This window comes from Ambystoma mexicanum, chromosome 2p, assembly GCF_040938575.1.
Source record: "Ambystoma mexicanum isolate Mex_15411 chromosome 2p, UKY_AmexF1_1, whole genome shotgun sequence".
NCBI lineage: Eukaryota > Metazoa > Chordata > Amphibia > Caudata > Ambystomatidae > Ambystoma > Ambystoma mexicanum.
The window spans coordinates 737,529,980-737,552,753 of NC_090923.1; the positions used below are offsets into that span (position 1 = coordinate 737,529,980).

Genomic DNA, 22,774 nt, shown 5'->3' on the forward strand with positions numbered 1-22,774 from the left:
CGCAGGGGCTTAGAGGCATGACAGGTAAGTGTGGATGTATGTGTAAGGGAACAGGGGTTTCTGGGGTGGTGAGTGGCAGAGGGTTTGGCGGGTGTAACGCCCCCCAATTTGGAAGTCATCCAGCCAGAGCAGGTGTGGGGCAAGGCAAGGGGATATTTTATCTTTTTATCTGGCTGCTTAAAATCGTGCAAAGAAATTGTTAAATTATAAAATATATACAAAAATCTGTGTTATGCGGCCTGCAAAAAGCGAAAATATGACAAACTGATGCAGCAGCAGACCCAGTCACTGGATTCTTGGTGAGGCAGACGAAAGACGCGACACTGGAATGGATCTCATAGCAGCAGTTGAGTGAAGAGGCTTCAGACAAAGTATTCTTTGGGTTTGTGATTTTGGCACCTTTTTCAAGAAAACAGTGAAGAATGATTACTGCCCGGTTGATTAGCCTCGCTTTCTCCGTCTAGCATTCTGGTGAGGGGATTTAACGGATATGAATTCTGCCTCTGGCAAGCTGGAAGGAGTCCACCAAATTTCAGGAGGTTTCGATCTTCGGAAGTCAATACACTGCACAGTGGCTACAGGTCCAACGGTATTGGCAGTTTTGTAGGTCACAGCTTGCTGCCGATTGGCTTGAAATGCAGGTAGTTCAGACCGATTACCAAAAAAAAAAAAAAAACCCACAGGTTTCGGAATCATACCTAACTTTCTGTCCTCACAGACACACTGAGCCTTGGCAGGCTTCAAAGGATTCTCACCGAAGACAAAAGTCCAATCAGGGCCTCCCCCACCCAGCACATCAGAAGGCCCAAGAAGGGACAAGCAAATAAGAAATGGCGAAAGAATTACATTCACCATTTGGTGAAATGGGGACCCTTCTGTGCACTATCGCGGTTGTAAGTACAGCCTGGGAGCGCAAATTGCACAAAAGTCGGTAGGATAAAACCACTGCAACCGATTAGCTTGCCACTGGAACCAAAAAGTTACAGGAGCAGTGAGAAAGGGGATACCATGTAGCCTCTCAGCACTCCACATAAGATGGATTGTGCTGATCTCACAATATATCCCCCTATACAGAAAATAAAAAGGAAGCCCGAAGGGCTCCCAGCAACACTGCACAGAGTGCTGTGTGATGGACAAGGGAAAAGACAGAAGCCATAACACTTGGAGGAAATTATAACGCAAGAAAAATGTATAAAAAGAAATACAAAGTATCCCAAAGGATAGGGTCAAAGAATGAGTGTGAACAAAGGTTCCCACACTCAGGTGAACAGATCAACTACCCAGTAGTCCACCAAAAAGTGGTGGAGGGGAACTCGCATGTAGAGATGCTTATGCATACAAATGAAAATCTACCCAACAAGAGACCATGTTTCATTGGGGAGGGAGGGAACGGCTGGAACTACATGGTCCTACCTAATCCCTTTACCACTGTGCTCCCTATCTAGGCTCAACTCACCATCCTAGACTTTCAGTGCCGTGCATACATCTCTTTCGTACCTACCCCTTTCTCTGCACTCTACACTTCTATAGTATTTTTAAGGACGTAAAGGCAGCATTTAGAGTGCATACAAGGACCCTACATAAACCGCTGTGCAACAAAACATTAGCCACCGGCAATATTAAAAGGGTATCCCCCACCACTATATTTCAGTATGAATTTATAGTTCGTATCACACCATCAAAAATCCTTGCTGTTGTGTTAATGAGTTTCAATAATATTGAAAAACATGCATAGTGGTTGTTAACCATGAACTTGGCATATACAAGTTAAACCTACGTAAACATATTGGTCCTCATATTGGGGACGAGAATAACCAGACTGACCTAAACCCTGTGTGAGGGCACAAACGTCTGGGTTAAGTTTGGTGACAATCTAAATGATCCAAGGCCAATATTTCAATTGTCCCATGTGATTCAAATAGCAAAAACAAAATGCTACAATCCTTTGTGTTTGCCATTTTGTTCTTGGTCTCTGAGAATTCCTTCCAAACATCTTGCGTTTAAGAGTTGGCCCGTCTACAAAGCAATCTGCGTTCTGATTCAGAGGTAGTAACATAATGTTATCATGGTCACAAAATAAGATTCACCTGGAAAAGTAGTAGTTACCAGCCACTCTTCCCTTTAACTTTATTAGACAGACAGACAGACAGACACACACACACACTCAATGCCTATTTTCTCAGGTGGCACAGGGAGAACTCCAGTGAAAATAGAGCATGGCATGCATGCATAACATGCGCAATATCTTTTGTCAGGTGTTAGTAAAGTCTTTTTTCCCTCCTTTGCATTCTACGACTTGCATTGCTTCTCCAAATCAGAATGCAGGTCCCCATGTGCAAATAAAAAGGTGGATGTTGATTAGCAGCTCTGGTTGGCATGGGAAGGGCTTTGGGTCTTTGGCTGTGCACCTGCAGCATTAGACGAGACTCCCTCAAAGCGATCGTCCAATCCCTTCTGTCGGCACTGCCGACATACCACCCACTGAGCAGTGCAAAGCTTGACCAATATTTATTCCTCTCCGGTAGAGGTGCACTCAGAATGAGAGGGGAGAAAGGATGAGGGGGAATGGTGAAGAGATCGAGATAAGCAAAGGGAATAATGGTGAGTGTTAAGGGTTAGGGATAAGGAAGTAGAGAAACTCTATAAACCCCCCCTCCAACTACACTTTCCGGGGCTCAACTTTTCTCCTATACAACACCTGGTTCACTCTGCCCCTGTGGCATCAATCTTCATCTCCCCTACAGGAGCCCATTGCCCCAACAACTTGTACTGGGACACCCAGAAACAAATTCACATTAGGGCACAAACCTCATTCAGACCCTCAGGAGCAACATATTAGTGCACAAGTTACAATGCCAAAGCAGGGCACAAACTACATTGGGACACCAGATCACACATTTTGGGGGCCGTATGAGCAGCCTCATTGTTAGCCAATACGCAGCACTCATGAAAAGTGATAACCCACTAAAATACTTCCATCTACTGGTCAAGCTAAGTGGACACTTCACCTTCTCCCTTTTGTGCATGCACATTCAAACCATCAAGGCCATCAAACAACCATTCTCTGACTAGTACCACACCTGTAACACATAAGAAACAGCCTTCATGAAAAATTGCTTGCCATCATGGGCGGCACCCATGAAGTTTGCATTTTAACCACCACCCCCTCCCTGTAATCATCCTGTACTTAGCCATTTGGCAGTTGTGTCCCTTTCCAACTCCTGCTTCCATATTACTCTACTTTTAAATCCAAGCCACCTCTCCCTCCTCAACTGCGCCCCCCAACCCCAAACCACACCAGACCATGGTCTAGTTTATCCCTGAAGGGACACAATGCACCACTATACAGACAAAACTCAGCACTACAAGAGCACCACAATGGTGATGTACGCAGTAATAAAGACGCTTAACAACACATTCAGCTACAAATGCAGATTTTACTTTTTATTTAATGCCCATCGCCCATTACACCAGTTATTTTATAAAGGTTTCACGCAAGTCATACAAAGTAAACAGGATTATGTACAGACTGGTCAGCACAGTAACACCCTTGTTGGAAACCAAGTTTCTCACAGCATCAGTGTTCTATCCCCCACCCCACCCCACAAGTTTAACTGTCACTCATCCCTGGGTGCCATTGAGGTCCTGAGCAGATACGAGAAGAGCCTTTGCTTTTTGGCCAAGGTGAGAGGGGTTGTGCAAAAGGGTAATCCCGCACCTCAACTAGCCAGATACCACACATTAGCCTTAACAAGTCAGTGAGTTGGAATTGCACTGCAACAGGCTGCTGATCCCACATAGTATTTCAATAAAAAAAATCTGCCAAATGGATGACGGGAATATAAGGAAACAAATATACAAAGTTCACACTGTTAACTAAACAATCATCTCCAACTGCCTGGCATATTCAATAACTTGTTTGGCAAGCTCTGTTGATGGGATAGTGGCATCTTCCTGCTTTTGCTGTTGGTTCGTGAAGCTGTAGTAACTGTTTGGATCCAAAGTCCAGCCACGCTAGAAGTAAAACAGATGAACAAAAATTACACCTAGAATTTGACATTTCAAACAGCAGAGCAAGTGATTAAATTATTACATGCTTAATTGTACAGCGTTTAACTCCAATGGCAAGTAAAACCTAAATTGCCAAAAGGCATGGAATAAGCAGTCCATGGTAGCTAAAATGTGTTTCAATGTAAAGTATTACACAAACATTCATTCAATGTCGCATCTCTTACTAGGTACAATCCTGCAATGAAACCTCTATGAAGAAAATCAAGCGAAAGACCACATCTCTCAGTGGGCTATAACCACTCTCACTTAAAATCTCTCAAGGATTGGAACAAGACAGCTTGAAAGTTTTTTACATTATGGGACCATTGCATTAACTAGCACCACATTCTTCTTACGAGACTAATCTTGTGCTCAGAATACTTATCATTCTTTGCTTAGAGTAGAATTCCTTTGTATGTGACATTACCCTCACCTGCGAGTCCCAGCATGTTTTGCTAGACTTAGTTTTAATCCGACTCTGCTGAGTGGGACTGTTTTTCCACACACTCCGGCGTTTACCCCGTGTTTGGGAACCCTTTGTGCTTTCCTCCAACTTTATGGAAGCTGTAATTTCTCATTGCAGAACACAACACTTTCTGTACAGTGTTGCTGGGAAGCTCTTTGAGCTTTCCTTTTGACTTTTCTGTGATAACATGTTATCAGGGCAAAGGGATCCTTTTAATCCCCCCTCCCTCCGACCTCTATTTTGTGGAATCAGCACACCCCACCTTCTGTGGAGTACTGAAGGGACACAATGTATACCTTTTTCCACTTCTCCTGTAACTTCCCAGTTACAGTGGCAAGTTATCCGAGTGTTTGGTGGCAGTGGACATTTTTCTACCAACTTGTGAACTTGTGTTGCAGGCAGGCTGACTTCGCAACTGCAACAGAGTGCCCCATTCCCTTAAAATGGTGGCTGTAATTTGTTCTCACCATCTCTTGATGACTTGTCCTTTGTGAACCCTACTACCTAGCTGGGTGGAGGTGGTCTTGATGAGTCTGGTCTTAGGCGGGTTTAGCTTGGAAAACCCGCCAAGACTCTTGTGCCTGAAAATACAGGAAGTGGGGGAGGAGACCGAAAAACGCCTCTGGTCTTTGTTCCACATCGTGCCTCCTTGGAACCAGTTCCAACTGGGAGGTGGGCTGTTCTCCTGCCTGAACATCCACCCATCCCCCACAACTGCTGATTGGGCCTTAGGCCTGCTGGAGAACACCACAAGGGTGTAGCTGCACTGCGAGGTGCCTCTGCAGCATTTCCTGCCATCTTCTGCGCCGGTGAACCACCAGACAATGCTGGAGTCCATTTGGCAATATTACATTTTCTGCGTTCTTGGCATAAATTCCCCAGTTTTCCCCTGTACTGCCGCCTTGCTTACTGCTTTTCCCCTCACCCACCACCCACGTACACTCAATGGTCCTTGGACCCATTAAAGATCAATAAGGCAGTCCTCAGCTAAGGGCGCCAAGGCAAAGGGGATCTTCAGAGCAAGCATCTCCACTCGTGTTTGCCTGGGAAGACTGCCGAAGACAACCAGCAGCGACAGAAAAGTTAAGTGTGGGCCTGGACAGGGAGTGCACTCTAGTAAAACCCCACCACCTCTAGTACCCAATTACTCTGTACCTTACTGCACCCAGCATAACTACCCCATTACTGCTGTGTTCCAATTATAGGTGGCTTTCCCATTAGTGCCGTGTTTCAGATCTAGGTATCATTCCCATTACTGCTGCGTTTCAATTCTGGGTGCCTCTCCCATTACTGCTTGGTTCCTTTCTCCAGGTGCTTCTCCCATCACTGCTGTGTTCCAATTCTAAATGCTTTGTCCCTCAGTACTGCTGCATTTCAAATGTAGATGTTTTTCCCAATACTGCTGTGTTTCAAATTGAAGTGCTTTTACATTGCTGCTGCGTTTCAATTCTAGGTATTTCCCCATGTCTGTTGTGTCTAATCTAGGTACTCCTCCCTCTACTGCTGTTGCTAAGCCAGTCGGCCTAGCACCCCCTGTACGAACCACCTCCATCCCAGCCACTCACCCAAACCAGACCCAAACCACCATGAGAGCAAACACACACTCGAGCTGGGTCCACCGACAACCACTCCCCCCCCTTACACAACTACCGTCCCTTAGAATCAGAATGACTCAGCCAGAGTGACACTCCCACACACACAACCGCACCCAATACATCCTCCAACACAGACAAGAGGAGCTCTCTGGCACTCCAAAAAAAACACCCCCTTCAAAACCCCAACAATCCTCTGGCACACCAAAAAATGACCTAGCCCTGCCCCTTACTATTTACCTCCACTCGCACCCTCTTCAACTCCACCCCCCCCCCCCACAACCTGCCTACCCTTCCCAAAGACCTACACACTGTCACGGTCCCACACCTCCCAGCTTCCAACTCTCAGGCCAGATGAGCCCTACAGCGCTCCATAACACGACTCCCCGCTGCTAGCTTAATCCTCATGCCAATTCTAAAGAACTCGCCTTCCTTTTCTCCACCTCCAACCGCATCCCTCCCTGCCAAGAACCCCACGAACCTACACACATCATCCAACTGTCATACCAGGGGTGCTTTTTAGTATTCCAAAAGACCTCGGTGAGCTCCACCACCCACTAACCCTGCACCCAGTACCCTGATCACTCCTGCATCTTACCTCCCCCTCTCCAAACCCCCTACAAAGGAAACCCAGTGGCGCTCTGACAAAGCCCCAATCCACTGCTCCCTACGCCACCCATGTCGAAGCACCACCACCCTTGCCCCGTTCACATCTTGGTCAATAAGCATGGCCCCTCTACCACTAATCCCCGTCGACCTCACTCAAGCCCCACAAGCTTCACCACCTACACCCATCATCAAAACCTCCCACAATCGCTCCACCCCCCACGACCACCCCCACCAGATCACCCTCACAGGGACCCAAACACAAAACAGAGACAGGTACCAGCCCCCCACCCCCCTCAGCACTACACGCCTCTCCAGCCCTGCACCATTTACCAACTACACATATCATACCCACTCTGTCATGTCCCACCCCCCCCCCCAGATCCCTTGAACACAACCAAGAACCTTCCCTCCTTCCAACACCAAACACCCACACCAAATCACCAGCCCACCCATCCTCTGGCCACCATACCCGAACACACCAAGCTTGCTACCACCCAACACCCACTCTCCAGAGACCTCCAAACCTCTGAGACATCACTACAATCCTACCTTACCAACCGATGCCAGTCCTCTTTCGGAGGCCTGCGACCACACGCTCCCTCTTCCCGCACCCAACACCTCTCACACACCCACTCATAAAACAAAATAAAAAAAAACTGAGTCCAACCACATCCCACTACTCGCACCAACCACCCCAGTGCCACCAGCCCCCAACACCTGGGGGAATCACCACCACCCCCGTCACACCGCACACTCACCTGCCTCCTTATCAATGCCCGCTTTGTGGGCAGGAACAGACATCTTTGATCTCTTAACCTCCAATCATCTGGATGTCATATTTATCACTGAATTTATCACTGAAACATGGTACTCTGACGACTTCAATCGGATCGTACACAAAGCACTTCCATCAGACTACTCACTCATCACCCACAACAGACGTTCTAAAGGAGACAGTTTTCCTACACAGACCACACAACCATCACCGAAACATATGCTTGCACAGCCAACTACGAATTCCTTCTAATCAAAATCTCTCTCCCGCCCGCTCTCTACCACAGCCTCGACCGATACGACAAACATTTTGCCAACTCCCTATGCGACTTGCTAGCAGCCACATTAGTTAATCACCCAGCAATCACCATACGGAGGGACTTTAACATCTGGTTTGACGTCCACAACAACACCATGACTCAACCTCTGGTCGACAATTTGGAGGCACTCAACCTTACCCAGCAGATCACAGGAACCACCCACACCGTCAGCCACACCCATGATGCCATTTCCAGCTCAACCGACCCAATTGCCACTTTCACCTCCAAACTCCTCATCTGGACAGACCACTCAGCCATCCCTTTCTCTCTGCACACACCCTATGCCTCCAAAGGCCTGCTCTATTCCTCAGTCGCCGCTCAAGTGTTGGAACAAGGTCAAAACACCAGACCTGGCAGAAGCACTGCCTTAATTGCCTGCTGCAGGTAGACCTCAACCCATCGACCTCGAAGACTCCTGGCTCAATGACTCACTCCTTCCTCTTACCCCCTCCAACTCTGCTCCAGCCCGCCAAGGACTGACCCCAAAGCGGTTCACTACCCCACACCAGAATGCATTCAAAACCACTCCCTCCAACGCAAGTGGCCAGCATCCAGTATCCCTCAAAACAAATCAGCATATGCCCTCCATCACTGCAACTATAAATCAGAAAGAGAACTTGTGATGAGGCGCTGCAACAGCCTCGAATGCAAGAGGACAAAAGTGAGGGTTTGGCAAAAATGACCTGTAATTGTAATAAAACCTAACTAGAATTTAATGATGTATGTCCTGCAACTCATAATATAACTATTGTGAGTTGGAACACGAGAGGGCACAAGCACTTATTTAATAATGATAATCGCCATCTTAAGAAAAATGATGTAGCGTTATTGCAGGAAACTTGGCTAAGTGTACCTCTGTCATGGGATAACCATTTTGTCTATTTACTGCCAGCATTAAAAGGTCAAAAAGGCAGGCCGATGTCTGGCCTGGTTACCATCTCATGACCACTACAAACAATCTAGCTGAGTGGCCCTCTCCGAATTCCTTTGTGCAATGTTCCATAATAGAAATACAAAACTCAAAATTTGCAATAACATATTTTAATCCAATTACAATTGTAGCTGATAAATTCTTCAAAGATATGAACTTATTGATGGAACAAATCATGATTACTCAAAACATTGACCATGTGATTCTAGCCGGGGATTTGAATATTCATTTGGTGGCAGTAGGGAAAAAAAGGAATTCGGAATGGGCCACACAGTGGCTCGACTTTGTCAAGGCTTGGGACTTAATCATGTTGAATGGAGCACTAGAGTGACTCCCCTCCTTCTCATACTTGGTCTAGAGGAGGACAAAAGGCAACTATTGATTATATGTTTGTGGATAGAGGTTTGGTTTGCTAAAACTGTCAAATTCTCTGTTGTGCAAACATCAACAAGTGATCATCTGATGGTGGAAGCTGAATTTGCGTTAGATCAGCCCCAAGAAGTTCAATTACAACAAAAAATATTGGAGAATCTAGTCACAATTCCACAACGAAATAGACTGCATTGGACTGCTCCAGTGCTGAAAGATTTCGCGGGTAGCTTAAGAGAAGATCGACATCGTGCAGAGAGAGGATTGACGCCTCCTGAGTACTCTGATAAAATACACGTCTCTGATAAGCACAACATTGTACGAACTCATATATTCGATCAATCTGTAAGAACTAGAAAAATGGTTTTCCGGAAGGAAAAGAGACAGATTCTCTTGCTGCCAGTGCAGAAGCGCAAACTTGCTCTACGCAGAATAAAAACCAAGTACAAAAACTGGATGCGTATGCATAAGGCTACCATGAACCAAAATGATGGTGAACACTGGCTGAAAGTATTTAAGAACAAACGCTCGTCACAAATTTGGAAGCTGCTAAATATGAGTACAACACGCCCGCAGATGCAATCGCAACTAAATGGGGTTTCTGAAAAGGATTGGGTGAGCTATTTCAGCAATATGTATGCGCTCCCTCAAACAAGTATTGCGCAAGTAATCCACGATTGGAAAAAAACTACTTTTGCAATCCAATTTGACCTCGAGGATGTGCTATTCTATATTAAAAAGGCTAGCTCCTCGAGAGCTCCTGGGCCGGATGGCATATCAAACTTTGTCATAAAACGGAACCCTACAATATGGGGATCCATATTATATGCAGTTTTTCAGACATTATTAATAAAACAAAGTGTGCCAGCGTCGTGGTTCAAAGCGATTACAGTGCCAATATATAAAAAAGGAGATCGAACAAACCCGGGCAATTATCGGCCAATCTCTCTCCTGGATGCGCCAGGAAGTTCAGTAGAATCGTACTAAGAGATCTTAATGCCTTGACGATTAAGGAGAAATGCCGCAATCCATTCCAAACTGGATCCGTTGCAGGCCTTGGCACGGCGATTAATATTACAACTCTAAATGCGATCAAGGAGCTCTATGCGTCGAAAAAACAACCGTTTTATCTGGCGTATGTAGACTTCCGAGTTGCCTTTGACTCTGTAAATCACCATTTGCTAATTCAAAAACTAGTGAGATTTGGGTGTCCAGCAGCATTAGTCTCTAATACATTTATTGCATTCAAACACCTCAATGCAAGTGAAACTGAATCTGGATGGGTTACTGTCTGAGGTGATTCATACTGAGCGAGGTCTAAAACAAGGATGCATACTAGCGTCTACTCTATTTAATCTATTCATTTTTGATCTAGGATTAGATATTATGGAAGTAACGCATGATGCACCCAAACTTGGAGGGCAGTCCATTGCCTGGCTTTTGTATGCAGACGACCTTGTACTTATCTCACAGACACCTAGTGGTCTGCAAAACATGCTACATAAACTAGAGTTGTACGTTGACAAAAACAACTTAACATTAAATCTAGAAAAAAACTCAAATTATGATACTAGGCAAAAAAAAAAAAAAAAAAAAAAATCGTTTTCATTGGGTCCTGAAAAATCAAAAGCTTACCATAGTTGATGAATATAGATACCTTGGAGTACTATTCAGCAACTCCATTGTGAATAAACCTCAGCTAAACAGTATAAATAATAAACTAAAAGCGCTCACCTCACAAGCAAGGATTCTTCAATATAAGTCTGGGAAATTCTCTTGTGCACATATTCTTGTATTCTTCCAACAAAAAGTGGTACCTATCATTACCTATGGAGCCGACACATGGCTGCCACAAAAGATAACTTACTGGAATAAACTAGAAGCACAGTTCTGGAAAAGAGTATTGAATCTCCCTAATTCAACTCCTACTGCTCTCCTCCGTTTTGAGCTGGGTAACTAATCTATACAAGTACAAGTAGCCTGGAAAAGATGTTGCCTGTTCCGAAAGTGTACTGGGTTTAGCTGAAAAAAAACGTGCTCACAGTGTTGGCAAATTACTTATTAAAATCAGAACATGCTTTCCCGTTGAAATGGAGAGCTGCTGTAATAGCAGATATGAGTAATGCTAACATCTCGCTCGATACTCTATTAAACAACCCTAACAAGGCAAAACTGAAATTGCACCAGTCTGATTGGAATAACACCCAACAAAAATGTCTGCAATTAAAAGACTTTGATGGAGCGCTTTTCGGTCACAAAAAATGGACAGGCGGCTGATTACTTACTAAAATGTCCATTGTTCAATTTAAGAAATCAAATATTACGGTTTTGTTTGAACCTATGGCCAACCAATCAGGTATTAGTAAGAAGCGGTCTAATACAGTTCGAAAATGTAACGTGTCGATTCTGCAAAGTATCAAATACCAAAGAAACATTAAGGCATTTACTAATTGATTGTGATGAATTGAGAATGCAGAGAGAAGTGATTAACAACATCACCACATTAAGCGGTCAAATGATGAATTGTGGCATGAGCTATTTGCCATTCCAAAAATTGCTATAAGAATAGCGACAATGACATTTTTAAATACAGCATTGTATACCACGTGCTTTGAGAAATAAATGATGGATTATTAATGGTAAACTATAAATGAGTTGAGCTAAGAAATGCAGAAAAAATGTTTTTTTCACGTATGCTCTTAGAAATTTGTGGCTTTATCTCCCCTTATATGTTCCTTTTACTTATTATTACTCCTAATGTCTCTCCCCTTATATGTTATTATTGCTCCTGTTTCTCTTAAGTATATATTGCAAAGTCGTTAATAGATAGTTGTATTCTATCTGTAACTTTTAATGTCTTATGCATTTTAGAAAATTTTATGATTATTTTCCTTTTCTATGACATGTTTGTTTTGAAAGGTTAGTTAGCCAACCAAAATAAATTAAAAAAAAGATAATGAGCATGCATTTGAGTGCCCACTTCCAAATGTTTAAGACAGTTTGGATAGCCGTGGAGAGTGAGTGCCCACCTGTTGGTTCAGATGGTACATGGCTGTGGTGCTGTCTGTAAAGACAAGAACTGTCTTCCTCTATAGGTGTGCTTGGAAGGCTTTGAACACTGCAAGTAGTTCCAACTGGTTGATATGATTGGATGCTACTGATGGGGACCACACTCTGTGCGCTGTGTTGAAGAAGTGAGCTCCCCACCCCGATAGATGAGTCTGTGGTGAGAGTGGCCACTACTGCAGGGGTGGTAAAGGGTTTCACCCTGCAGAAGGTTTTCCTTTGACCACCACTGCAGCTACTGAACAAGGGCTGTGGAGACAACCGCTAGATTGTCCCACGGGACGCTGGCCTGACACCACTGGCTCGAGAGCCACTCCTACATGGTGCTCATGTGCAGACGGGCATGTGCAACTAGGAAGACGTAGGATGCCATCATTCCCAGCAGCACCATGGCTCTGCATACAGTTACCCAGCAACTGGCTACACGTTTTGAACCCTCTCGGAGGTGAAGACGAGGCCATCTTCTATCTAAATTATAACCCCCAGAAACTGTTTGACTTGGCTGGGGGTCAGAATTGATTTCTTCTCTTTGACAGCTAATCTCCTTTTCAATCTGGGGTGCTCTGTCTTCGGGGTATTCCTCACACGTTTCATAAAAGTCTCTGGTTATGAGCCAGTCGCGGTAAGGATACACTAGGATGGATTGCCCGCACAGGTGAGCCGCCGCTACCGCTAGTACCTTTACAAACACCCTTGAGGCTGAGGTAATGCTGAAGGGGAGTACCTTCAACTAGTACTGAATGTTCTCCATCTTGAGCCTGAGGTACTTGTGTGCTGGCAATATTGACATATTAAAGTATGCATTTTTCATATCCAATGTGGCCATGTACTCCCTTTTGCAACAGAGGGATTACTTTCTGAAGATCGATCATCCTGAACTTTGGAGGAAGAACAAGAACCGAGTATGGCCACCTCTCGGTGTGCTCTGGTCCAGCGATGTATGGTATGGCGTGCTGCGTGACTAGTATGAGGTTATACCCTTAACCTCCTATTACACAATTATACATGTTACTCATGCTCGCCCTTGATTTACAAATTCAACAAATATATCAATGCAATATACGGTTTGAATTTATTAGTCAAATTGTCTTTTGAAGATCGCCAACGTGTGTTTCGACAAGGTCTTTCTCAAGGCTGTTATTAAAACATAACCATAACAAATAGTGGTTAGCTAAATGTATCGTTTTATAAATCACATTCATAGGTGTCATAATGCCTGATCAGATTTGTGATTAGCTAACCACTTTTTAGTATGACAGGATTTTGGATGCTTCACCTCATTAACAATAGTAAAATTGATTATAATAGTGTTATTGGTACTTACAGTTTCAAACCAAGTGGCCATACACCAACTAATATTGATACATGGAATGCCAATTAGCTGGTATTACCCAAATTGACCTTTTACAATTGACCTTCTGCACAATTGACCTTTATATTATTTTAGTTATTTTATATATGTATTGGGTTGGTTTTGGATTAAATATAAGCGGATTGGGTGGGGGGTTTTGGATTGGGTGGTGGGTTGCGGGGGGTTTCCCCCTGCATATATGTCCTAATTGACCTAACATTGTGAAAAGGGAATTAGTATACAACCAATTAGCTAGGTTTCTGATGACTGGATCAGTGTTTCCAGATTCTGCTTACCCTTGTTTTTTGCTTGTATTCCCCTTTTTGTTTTCCTGCACCCAACCATTCTGTAACTCCATTTCTCCAGCGTTGGTATCTTTCATGGATTTACATGCTGTGACTATTTCCCGTCGTCGGGCTGGGAAACCTCAGTAACTTTAGCATAGCGTTTTCCTATGGAAATCTTTGACACCTAGTGTCCTATTGACACCTTTTTGGGTGCTTTAGGCTACACCAATAGGACGTCTGGTATAAATAGCCCTGCCCCCACAGCTTCCCTTCAGATTTTAAATCTCCAAAGTAGAGTAAACCCAAACCAAGGTTTGCCTGCAGGGGCGGCCGGCCGACGGGTGCATGTGAATCCATGAAAGATACCAACGCTGGAGAAATTGAGTTGCAGGTAAGAAACTACTCCCTTCTCCAGAATTGGATCTTTCATGGATTCACATGCTGTGAATAGATTACATAGCAGTATGACAACCCGGAGGTGCAGGACAGTCAAACCAGCCCCAGGTCACAGTCATCAACATAATGATCATCCAACAACATGCAGGATAACAAAACCAACAAGAGACAGAGCAAAAAACCCCGGAAGCTGCAGGCCTACCTTATTGAAACAGGCATTGGAGGACCGCCCGCCCCACCTGCACATCTTCCACATGTTGCTTTCCCAGACAGTGTCTGTTGAAAGTATGCGGCACCGCCCAAGATGCAGCTTGGCAAATGTCACTGAGCGGTATACCTGCCCACAGCACCGCAGTCAACAGAGTGAATCCCGTAGAGTGGGCCTGAGGAGTGCCCCTCAAAGGCTTGTCAGCCTTTCCGTAGCAAAATGAAATTGTAGTGGCGACCTAACAGGAAAGTCCTTGCTTAGAAATTGACTGCCCCTTGTTGGAGGGGCCGAAAGCCACAAACAGCTGTCTAGACTTCCTGAAAACTTGAGTACGGCCAAGATAAAACATAAACACCCTCTTGACGTCCAGGGAATGTAGCGCTCTTTCCACCAGAGTGGTAGCCTTAGCGAAGAAAATGGGCAAGGCAATAGTAGAGTTTGTGAAACTCAGACAGAACTTTAGAGATAAAGTGAGGATTAGTAGACAGGAGAACTTTGCCCCTCATGAATCGCAGATACTGAGGGTCAATGACCAGAGCCTGAAGTTCCAACATCCTCCTGGCAGAAGTAATAGCCACCAGAAAAGCGACTTTCCACAACACAGTCGACATAGGTTCAAACAGCGGCTTCATGAGAGTGGAGAGTACCACATTGAGACTCCATACCGGAGCAAACCTCTTCTCCGGGGGAAATGTCCTAAAAAGTCCTTTGAGGAAATGCTTGACCAACCGGTCACTGAACAAAGGAGTAGAGTTGCGCCGTCTCGTGAACCCGGAGATGGCAGCCAAATGCACCTTGATCGACGACAACGCCAGGCCCCCCCCCCCCTTCGCCAGTAGCAGACGATACAGGAGAATCTAGGCTGGAGACAACTCCAAAGGCTGTACGTCGAGCTGCTCAATACATCAGGCACATAACCTATACCATTTTCTACTGTAAGAGACAGTGGTAGATGGAGCACCTTGCCGCTGCCAGGAACCGCCGTCAATCCTGTGGGATTCCTAGATGTCCAAACTGAGTGGTCAGGAGCCATGCTGCCAGGCTGAGTGATGCCGGGTCGTGATGCCACACCTTTCAGTCGTCCTGCGATAGCAGATCCGGCTCCGACCCCAGACGAAGCGGTTCATCCACCGCAAGGTGAAGGCGATGCGAGAAACAAGTCTGCCTGGGCCAGACAGGGGCCACCAAGATCATTCTGCACCGGTACTTGCGCACCAACTGGATCGTTCTCCAAATCAGGAGAAAAGGAGGCCCGTCCACGGGAAGGAGAAGGCATCCCCCTTCGATTCCGAATGAGCCAACCTGCTGGAGGACACTGCTTGTTGTCCGGCGTGGCGAACAAGTCCAGCGGAGGAGACACCCATTTCTTGAAGATACTCGCCACCTGCGCCTCCTTCAACTTCCATTCGTGCAACTTACCCGCGTCTCTGCTGAGAGCATTCGTCTGCACATTCGGAACACCTGATAAATGGAATGCAGTGATCTGAATCCTGTGAGCAATGGCCCAATGCCAGACCGCCTGAGCCTCTCGAGAGGGGCCAGGAGTGTGTGCCACCTTGCTTGCGCAGATAAAACATTGTGGTGGTGTGGTCTGTCAAAATTCGAACCACTGCACCCTGAATGAGGTAGAAAAGACTTCAGAGCCCAATGCACCGCCCTCAACTCCAACACGATGTGCAACAACGCTTCTTGTAGGGACCATAGGCCCTGAACCTGAAACTGTTCGAGGTGCGCACCCCAACCCACATGGGAAGCATCCGTCACTATTGTGAACTGAAAGTCCTGCTCCACCAGGGGCATGCCCCGCACAAGGTTCTCCGAGCACTTCCACCACCTCACGGCCTCCACTAGAACCCGGGCGATGAGCACCTTGTCCGAACATCGACCCCCGACTGAAAAGTCGACAATTGGGAATGAGCGGAATACAGGAGGTCATGGACCAGAGAAGAGACATGCAACTCCGGACCGAGAACGTAGTTCCCGGGCCCCACGCGCCCGCCTTGGCGAGCAACTTCCCCACTCTTTCGATGGTTGGCTGCACTAGATTTCTCTGTATGAAACTTAGCGCAGAGAAAAACAAAATCCCTGGATGGAGTCAGACAGGATTTGGCGAAGATGACAGCAAAGCCCAGCCGCTGTAACAAGAGCATCGACGCCTGGAGAGATTCCGACATCTTGTGGAGACGTTCCCCTGACCAACCAGTCGTCCAGGTACGGATACACATGATGCTCCTCTATGCGGAGGAAAGCAGCCACCAGAGCCAGGCACTTGATGAACTTCCTTGGAGCCGACTTGAACCCAAAAGGGAGCACCCGAAACTGGAAATGCTCCTCGCCGACCACAAAGCGCAGGAACTTGCATGTTTTTGCCGCATCGGGATGTGGAAGTAAGCGTCCTTGAGATACAGAACTCCCCCGTTGCACCGAGCGAATGACGTCCTGTAACGTGAGCATTTTGAACTTCGGCCGTTGAATAAGAATCTGCAATGCCTGAAGGTCGAGAATAGGGTGCCACTTTCCATTTGGCTTTTTGATTACAAAAACCGGGAGTACACCCCCTGGCCTTGTTCTGATACCAGGACTGGTTATATCGCCCCTTTCTCCAACATTAGACACACCTTTTGCCACAAGACTTGGAGATGTGGCTGCGTGACCTTCACAGGAGGAATAGGGAGTTGCGGACGTTGAATCTCCGTGTGGCCATGTTACACTGCATCCAGCACCCAACAGTTCGTCTTAATTAAACCCCACTCCTCAACGTATTGCGCTTCTCTGCCCCTTAGCTGAGTGCCCATATGGCAGTTATTGCTGTGTCTTGGTCTGCCGGTCTCTAGCAGCTGAGGCAGCTGGACCCCTCTTCCGCTGCGCATGATGGGTTCCAGTCCACGCAGAAGAAAAGGGACTAATGCCGGAACCCTTGGGATGATTAACTGGGAGGACCGTAACCCTTGTCGTGGGAAGCGGCAAACCTGGCATTTCCAGAGGCCCCTCAAAATGGCCAAAAAAGAACGGCCACTTCAGCATACCCAAGGATCTTGCTGTATTAAGAGTCCTCCTTCTTCCCCTTCAATGCCTCATCAATGTTTTCGCCAAACAGCTGCTCACCTTCACATGGCAGGTCGACCAATATGTTGGACCTCTGGTCGAAAGTCAGTGCAGCGCATTCCTGCCTGCCTCTGGAGAACAACTCCATTGTTGATTTGTTTGAATCCGGATTCCGCCAGGTCCACCACAATGTTAATCCTGTGGTTGGAGGCTTCCTCCCCACCTCCCGAACCAGCAGCATAGCCTCCTTTTGTTGTTGCTCAGGGAGATTATCCTAGAGTGGAGCCAACGGTGCCACATCTCCCCGTCATACTGGGCCATAATGGCCAATGAGTTGACAGCCTTGACCACCGTAGCGCCCACCGTAAGCACCTTCTTGCTAGACACATCCTGCTTCTGGACTTCACTGTCCGGGGCTTCTCAGACTTGTGCCAACTCCTTACCTTCTGACTGGCTGCCGCCGGCACAAACACTGGCGTGGGTTGCGACGCGAGGCATTTGGGGGAAGATTACGGTGCTTTAAACTTCTCCAGGTGCACCTTCACCGTCAGCTCCGAGAAAGGATGGTCGCATTGTGCACAGACCCTCCTGCCACACATGGTCCAAAATGGGGACGGGTAAGACAGCCTTCCATCGCTTCCCCATGTGATCAAAGAGAAACCAGTCCTTTCTCTCTCATGAAGTAAAGCCAAATTCTTGACAAGCCTTCGCCATCATCGGGTGAAAGGTGCATACATCAGCCGGTGGAGACGGCCAAGCAAGGCTACTAGGAGGATCCACTTCAGGGTCTGTATCCCAGGTGTCTGCCCTCTTGGGTGATGAGGACACCGTGTCACGAGGAACACCATCAGGATCCGAAGCCACCAGTTCCCCTTCCTCCGCATGTTTGCTGGAAAGGCCGAAAGCAACCGCAAAGGCTGCCGAACCAAAGGAGAATTCCTCAGGAGACTCTGGCGAGGGTCATCCACCCTCTCAGTGGGTCGGGGCACCACGGTCACCATCTGCTCCACAGGAGCCACCGTCACGGAGCCACAGGAAGCTCTGCATCCAATTGTCCCAACAGCGACTGTAGCATGCTTAGCACCTGCATGGACAGCATAGAGTGCAGATTCACCAATGGATACTGTGTTGGGACAGCCCCACCTCCCTCCGACGTAGACGCTGTGCCGGCTGCAGTTCCAACACAGATAAAACGAACAACGGCTCATGTTCTTCTTCCGAACTCTAAGCCACAGGATATGTTGCCTGGTCTTGCTGAAGAATGTCAAACGGGAGCAAATGCCCAAAGCCTGCTGCCGAATGCCACGGCACCTCTGTAGTCAACAGACCACCATAGGACCCCCAGCAGAGCCAAGGACAGCAACAGCAGCCCACTCGCAGCCACAGCCAGGCTGGATGCCTCGTCGACTGAGCCGAAGTCATAACCGTCGAAGCAATAGAAGGCAGTACCACCACCATTGACGGAGGCACTTCTGTCAACTAACCCCTCGTCGACGGAACTAAGGCCGCCACCGGCCTGGCCTTCTCCGGCAAAGCGGACCGCTTGGACAAAGTGCCGGAACGATGCTTAGAAGACTCACAGCCTGAGGATGACCTATGGGGGTCCTTCGACAATGAGTGCTTGGAGGACGACTCGCAGGACTTCGACTTCTTCTCAGCCGGCAAGGACTTCTGCGTCAGCGCTGCCGACTTCTTGGGCCTAGCACTAGCTTCCTTTGACTTGTCTGGTTGGGTTTGCTTGTCCAGAGAGGAGCCACCCACCCCTTTAGACTGATGCGACCTGGATCCAGAGGCCCCAGTGCCTCTCCCCACCTTTAACGCTGGCACTCCATGTGTTGCGTCTTAGAGGGGGGGTTCTGCTGACTGGGACCTGGGGTGCGAAGATGACACCTTCACCGCTGTAGCAGAGGACTTGCTCCCACGGGTCGAACCCAGGTAAGTACCTTTGTTGAGCCAACAAATCAACCGGTGGTTACGGTCCTCCAGCATTTTCTGAGAAAAGCCTCGACAGATCTCACAGTTGTCCGCGAAATGATTGGCATATAGTAATACAGACAATCTGCATGCCCATCCCCTCGTAGACTTTCTTCAGGCCGCAGGTTTCACAAGGGCAAAACAACGATTTTTTCTGGCCCACAGAGGACATGATGGCCCAGAACAGCGAAAGCACATGTAGAAAAGAGCAATGCACTCCAGAGCAAACACAAGGTGATCCCAACAGTTTGGAGACTGTTGAAATCTGAAGGGAAGCCGCGGGGGCGGGTCTATTTATACCAGACATCCTATTGGTGTAGCCTAAAGCACCCAAAAAGACGTTGATGGGACACGAAGTGTCGAAGTTTTCCATAGGAAAACGCTACGTTAAAGTTAGAGGTTTCCCAGCCTGATGGGAAATATTCAAAGCATGTGAATCCATTAAAGATCCAATGCTGGAGAATGATATGTACAATGTATTCCTAATTTGGCATTTAATTATTTATCAACACTTATGGTTATATTTTAATAACAGCCTTGAGAAAGACCTTGTGTCGAAACACGTGTTCCTGTTTTCAAAAGACAATTGGACTAGAATAAAACCAAATCTTTGGACACATTATATTGCAATGATATATTTGTTGAATTGCTAAATTAAGGGTGAGCGTGAGTAACAAGTATAATTGATTAAACTGAACTTTTGAGGCTTGACCTATTTGTTTTGCAGGATGTAGATCTAAAACGGGATGCATGGTTGGATCCTTTTTGGGTACAAGGCAGTATACTGAATACATACCCACCCTTCTTTACCTAGAGAAGAGGGACAACTTCCATTGCTCCCTTTTCTAGAAGGATCTGGCCCTCTTCCAGCAGCAGTTGCAGATGCTCTGCCGACAGTCTGTTCTTGGGTGGATGGTAGTGGGGTGACTGCAATGCAGGACCCTTGGGCAACGGTCTTGAGTACCCACTGATCTGAAGTGATCCCCTCCTATGGGTGGGTAAAAGATGTTAGACGTCCCCTGGCTGGGGTGACCGAAACACCTACATGGGGTTCTTGTGGATGTTCATCCAAGGATGCAAATCGTGCACCTGGTGAAAGGAGTCTCAGAGACTTCTGAGGGATAGGACAGGAATCAACAGGCCTATGTCTTTAAAGATATCGTCAAACTGGCATGAAACGTTAATAAACTCAGCCATTTTATCCATTTATGCCTCAAATCGGTCTGTAGTCCACCCAGAGGAGCCAGATTCATCAGTAGGAAGAAAGGGTAGGACATCTGGAGCAGGGTTCTGCTGCCAGGCCCCAGATAGAAGAGGGGAGGCAGGGTAATGTCCCTCAGGTAAAGGGGAGGCCTATGTAGGGTCAGAGCTACGCAAGCTGGCTTTCGAAAGCTTCTCTGAAGATTTCGAAGCGTTTTAGACAAATGGGCCCGTTTTGACGCGTCTTTCCACGATACCGCACCGAGGGCCAAGGATTTAGCATGAGTTCAGTGGGTCCCACCGAAGTTTGACAGGCCTGTTAGTGAGACATTTTTATGCTTCATCACCCTCTCCTAGTTAGATGCACTAGCACTTATTGCTGGACTTCTGGACCTTTTTCTTTAAATCCTGAATGAGTGGAGCCTTTTTCCACTCATATGGGCTCCGTCTTTTGGAACTCTGTTCTCGGTTTTACTTTTTATATGGAGTCTACTTTCCCCCATATCTCTTTTAAAGGTAACTGTATTTTACTATTGTGGCACAAAGCTCCTTATGGGCAGTAGTGCTAGGAACTCTCCTTTTGACATTCTTTCTCCTTACTTTCTACTATTCCTAAGGATAGAGCTACAACGGATCGCTCCTAAAACTTTATATTCTGAGAGAATGGCACACCACCTTCTGTGGAGTGCCAAGGGGATACCTAGTATCCAATTCTCTCTGCTCCTATGACGTTTTAGTCACACAGACAACCGTCTATTCGTGGCTGGTGGCAGTGGACGTGTTCTACCAACTATTATGCTATTTAGTCCTGGTGGTGCACAATAGGAGCACCCAAGTACTAACTTGGGGCTTCTTTCTTTTTTTGCCATTTCTAGCGTGGTTGTTCTTGGTTAGCTCTTGTAACATTCTGGGAGGAGGTCGTCTGTGTGAGTGTTTTGCCTTCCTGCCTGCCCTTTAGTGTCCCCCTCCTAGGCTCCAGCGTGTCTGGGCGGGCAGGCAGGAAGTGGGGAGAGTTGTTCACTGCCTTGCCCTTTGTCTGCCTGAGTGGAACCAGCTCCCACTGGGGGTCAGGCTGTACTGATTGGACAGCAACCCGCCCCTTTCTGTAAACTGCTGAGAGATATTGCAGAGGAGTGTGTGCAGAAACTGTATACAAAAGGTGAGGTTCCTGAGGTGAAAGGCAAGTCGACCACTGAAACTAAAGTAATTGAAGAATACGATCAAAGATGCCTGCAGACCCTTTTCAGCACTGAAGCAACCACTGCTGTCCTGACCCCGTTTTCTATGTGACACTAGCCCTGAGATGAACTACAATCTGAGCCATCTCACGAGGTGCAGTGGCAATCCAGAGCTGCAAACCGTGAATACCAGTAGACCTCTGACCCAATCTTCGTGCATCATCTTGCCAAGGCCGAATCCGTCCAAGTCTTTGCTGATCTCCAGGTGAACTTGCAGAGACACAATCCAAATCATCCAAGCCCCCTCACCAAATTGTAGGACTCCAGGAATCGAAGAAGATTGACCGGGCGAATGGTGTCCTTTGTTGGTGCTGCAAAAAAATGAAAAAAAAAAAAAAAAAAAAAAGGCACCAAAGCCACCGAATGACCAGAGGAGCTGATTAAATCTGCTGCTGAGATCCCGTCCATTGTCCTGCCTTTCATCACCAGACCAGGGAATCCGGAGATCGGGTCCAGCGCTGCCACATCAAGGAGAACCCAGCCACAAACATTTCTTGAAACTAAGAGTACTGTGAGGAAAAAGGTATTGCTTACAGTAATCTGAGAAGTCGCTCCAGAGCGTTGGGAGTGCACGCAGAGGAGTCCAGGGTATCCCCCCTCTTACCTCCGACTCAAGCTGCTCCTTTTGTCCCTTTAGCGAGTCCTTTGACATGGTTTGACATCGTGTTGATCTTCCATCAGATTTTAACCTTAGTGCTTAATCTACCTCACTTGTGAGAACCCTAGAACTTTTTGCTGGACTAGTAGATTATTTTTCCCTATACCTCAGTGTGTGGGAAAAGGTTTCCACACTTGCAGAGCATTTTACTCTTTATGACTCGCCATAGTGTCCTTTTTACTTTCTCTGGCTAACCTTGTGAAAACTACAGTTCCCGAGGATAGAAAGGATATTTAAATC

At 46.8% G+C, this 22,774-nt stretch overlaps 1 protein-coding gene across 2 annotated transcripts in view; it reads right to left on the reverse strand.

Moving 5' to 3' along the window:
• Positions 1-3,417: 3,417 nt before the first annotated feature.
• PSMD8 (proteasome 26S subunit, non-ATPase 8) overlaps positions 3,418-22,774 on the reverse strand; it is a 251,293-nt gene continuing 231,936 nt past the window's right edge. For both annotated transcript variants that reach the window (XM_069644355.1, XM_069644356.1), the window contains one exon: positions 3,418-4,014. In XM_069644355.1, the coding sequence (XP_069500456.1) occupies positions 3,877-4,014 (138 nt within the window). In that variant the 3' untranslated portion in view covers positions 3,418-3,876. The remainder of the gene's footprint in view (positions 4,015-22,774) is intronic.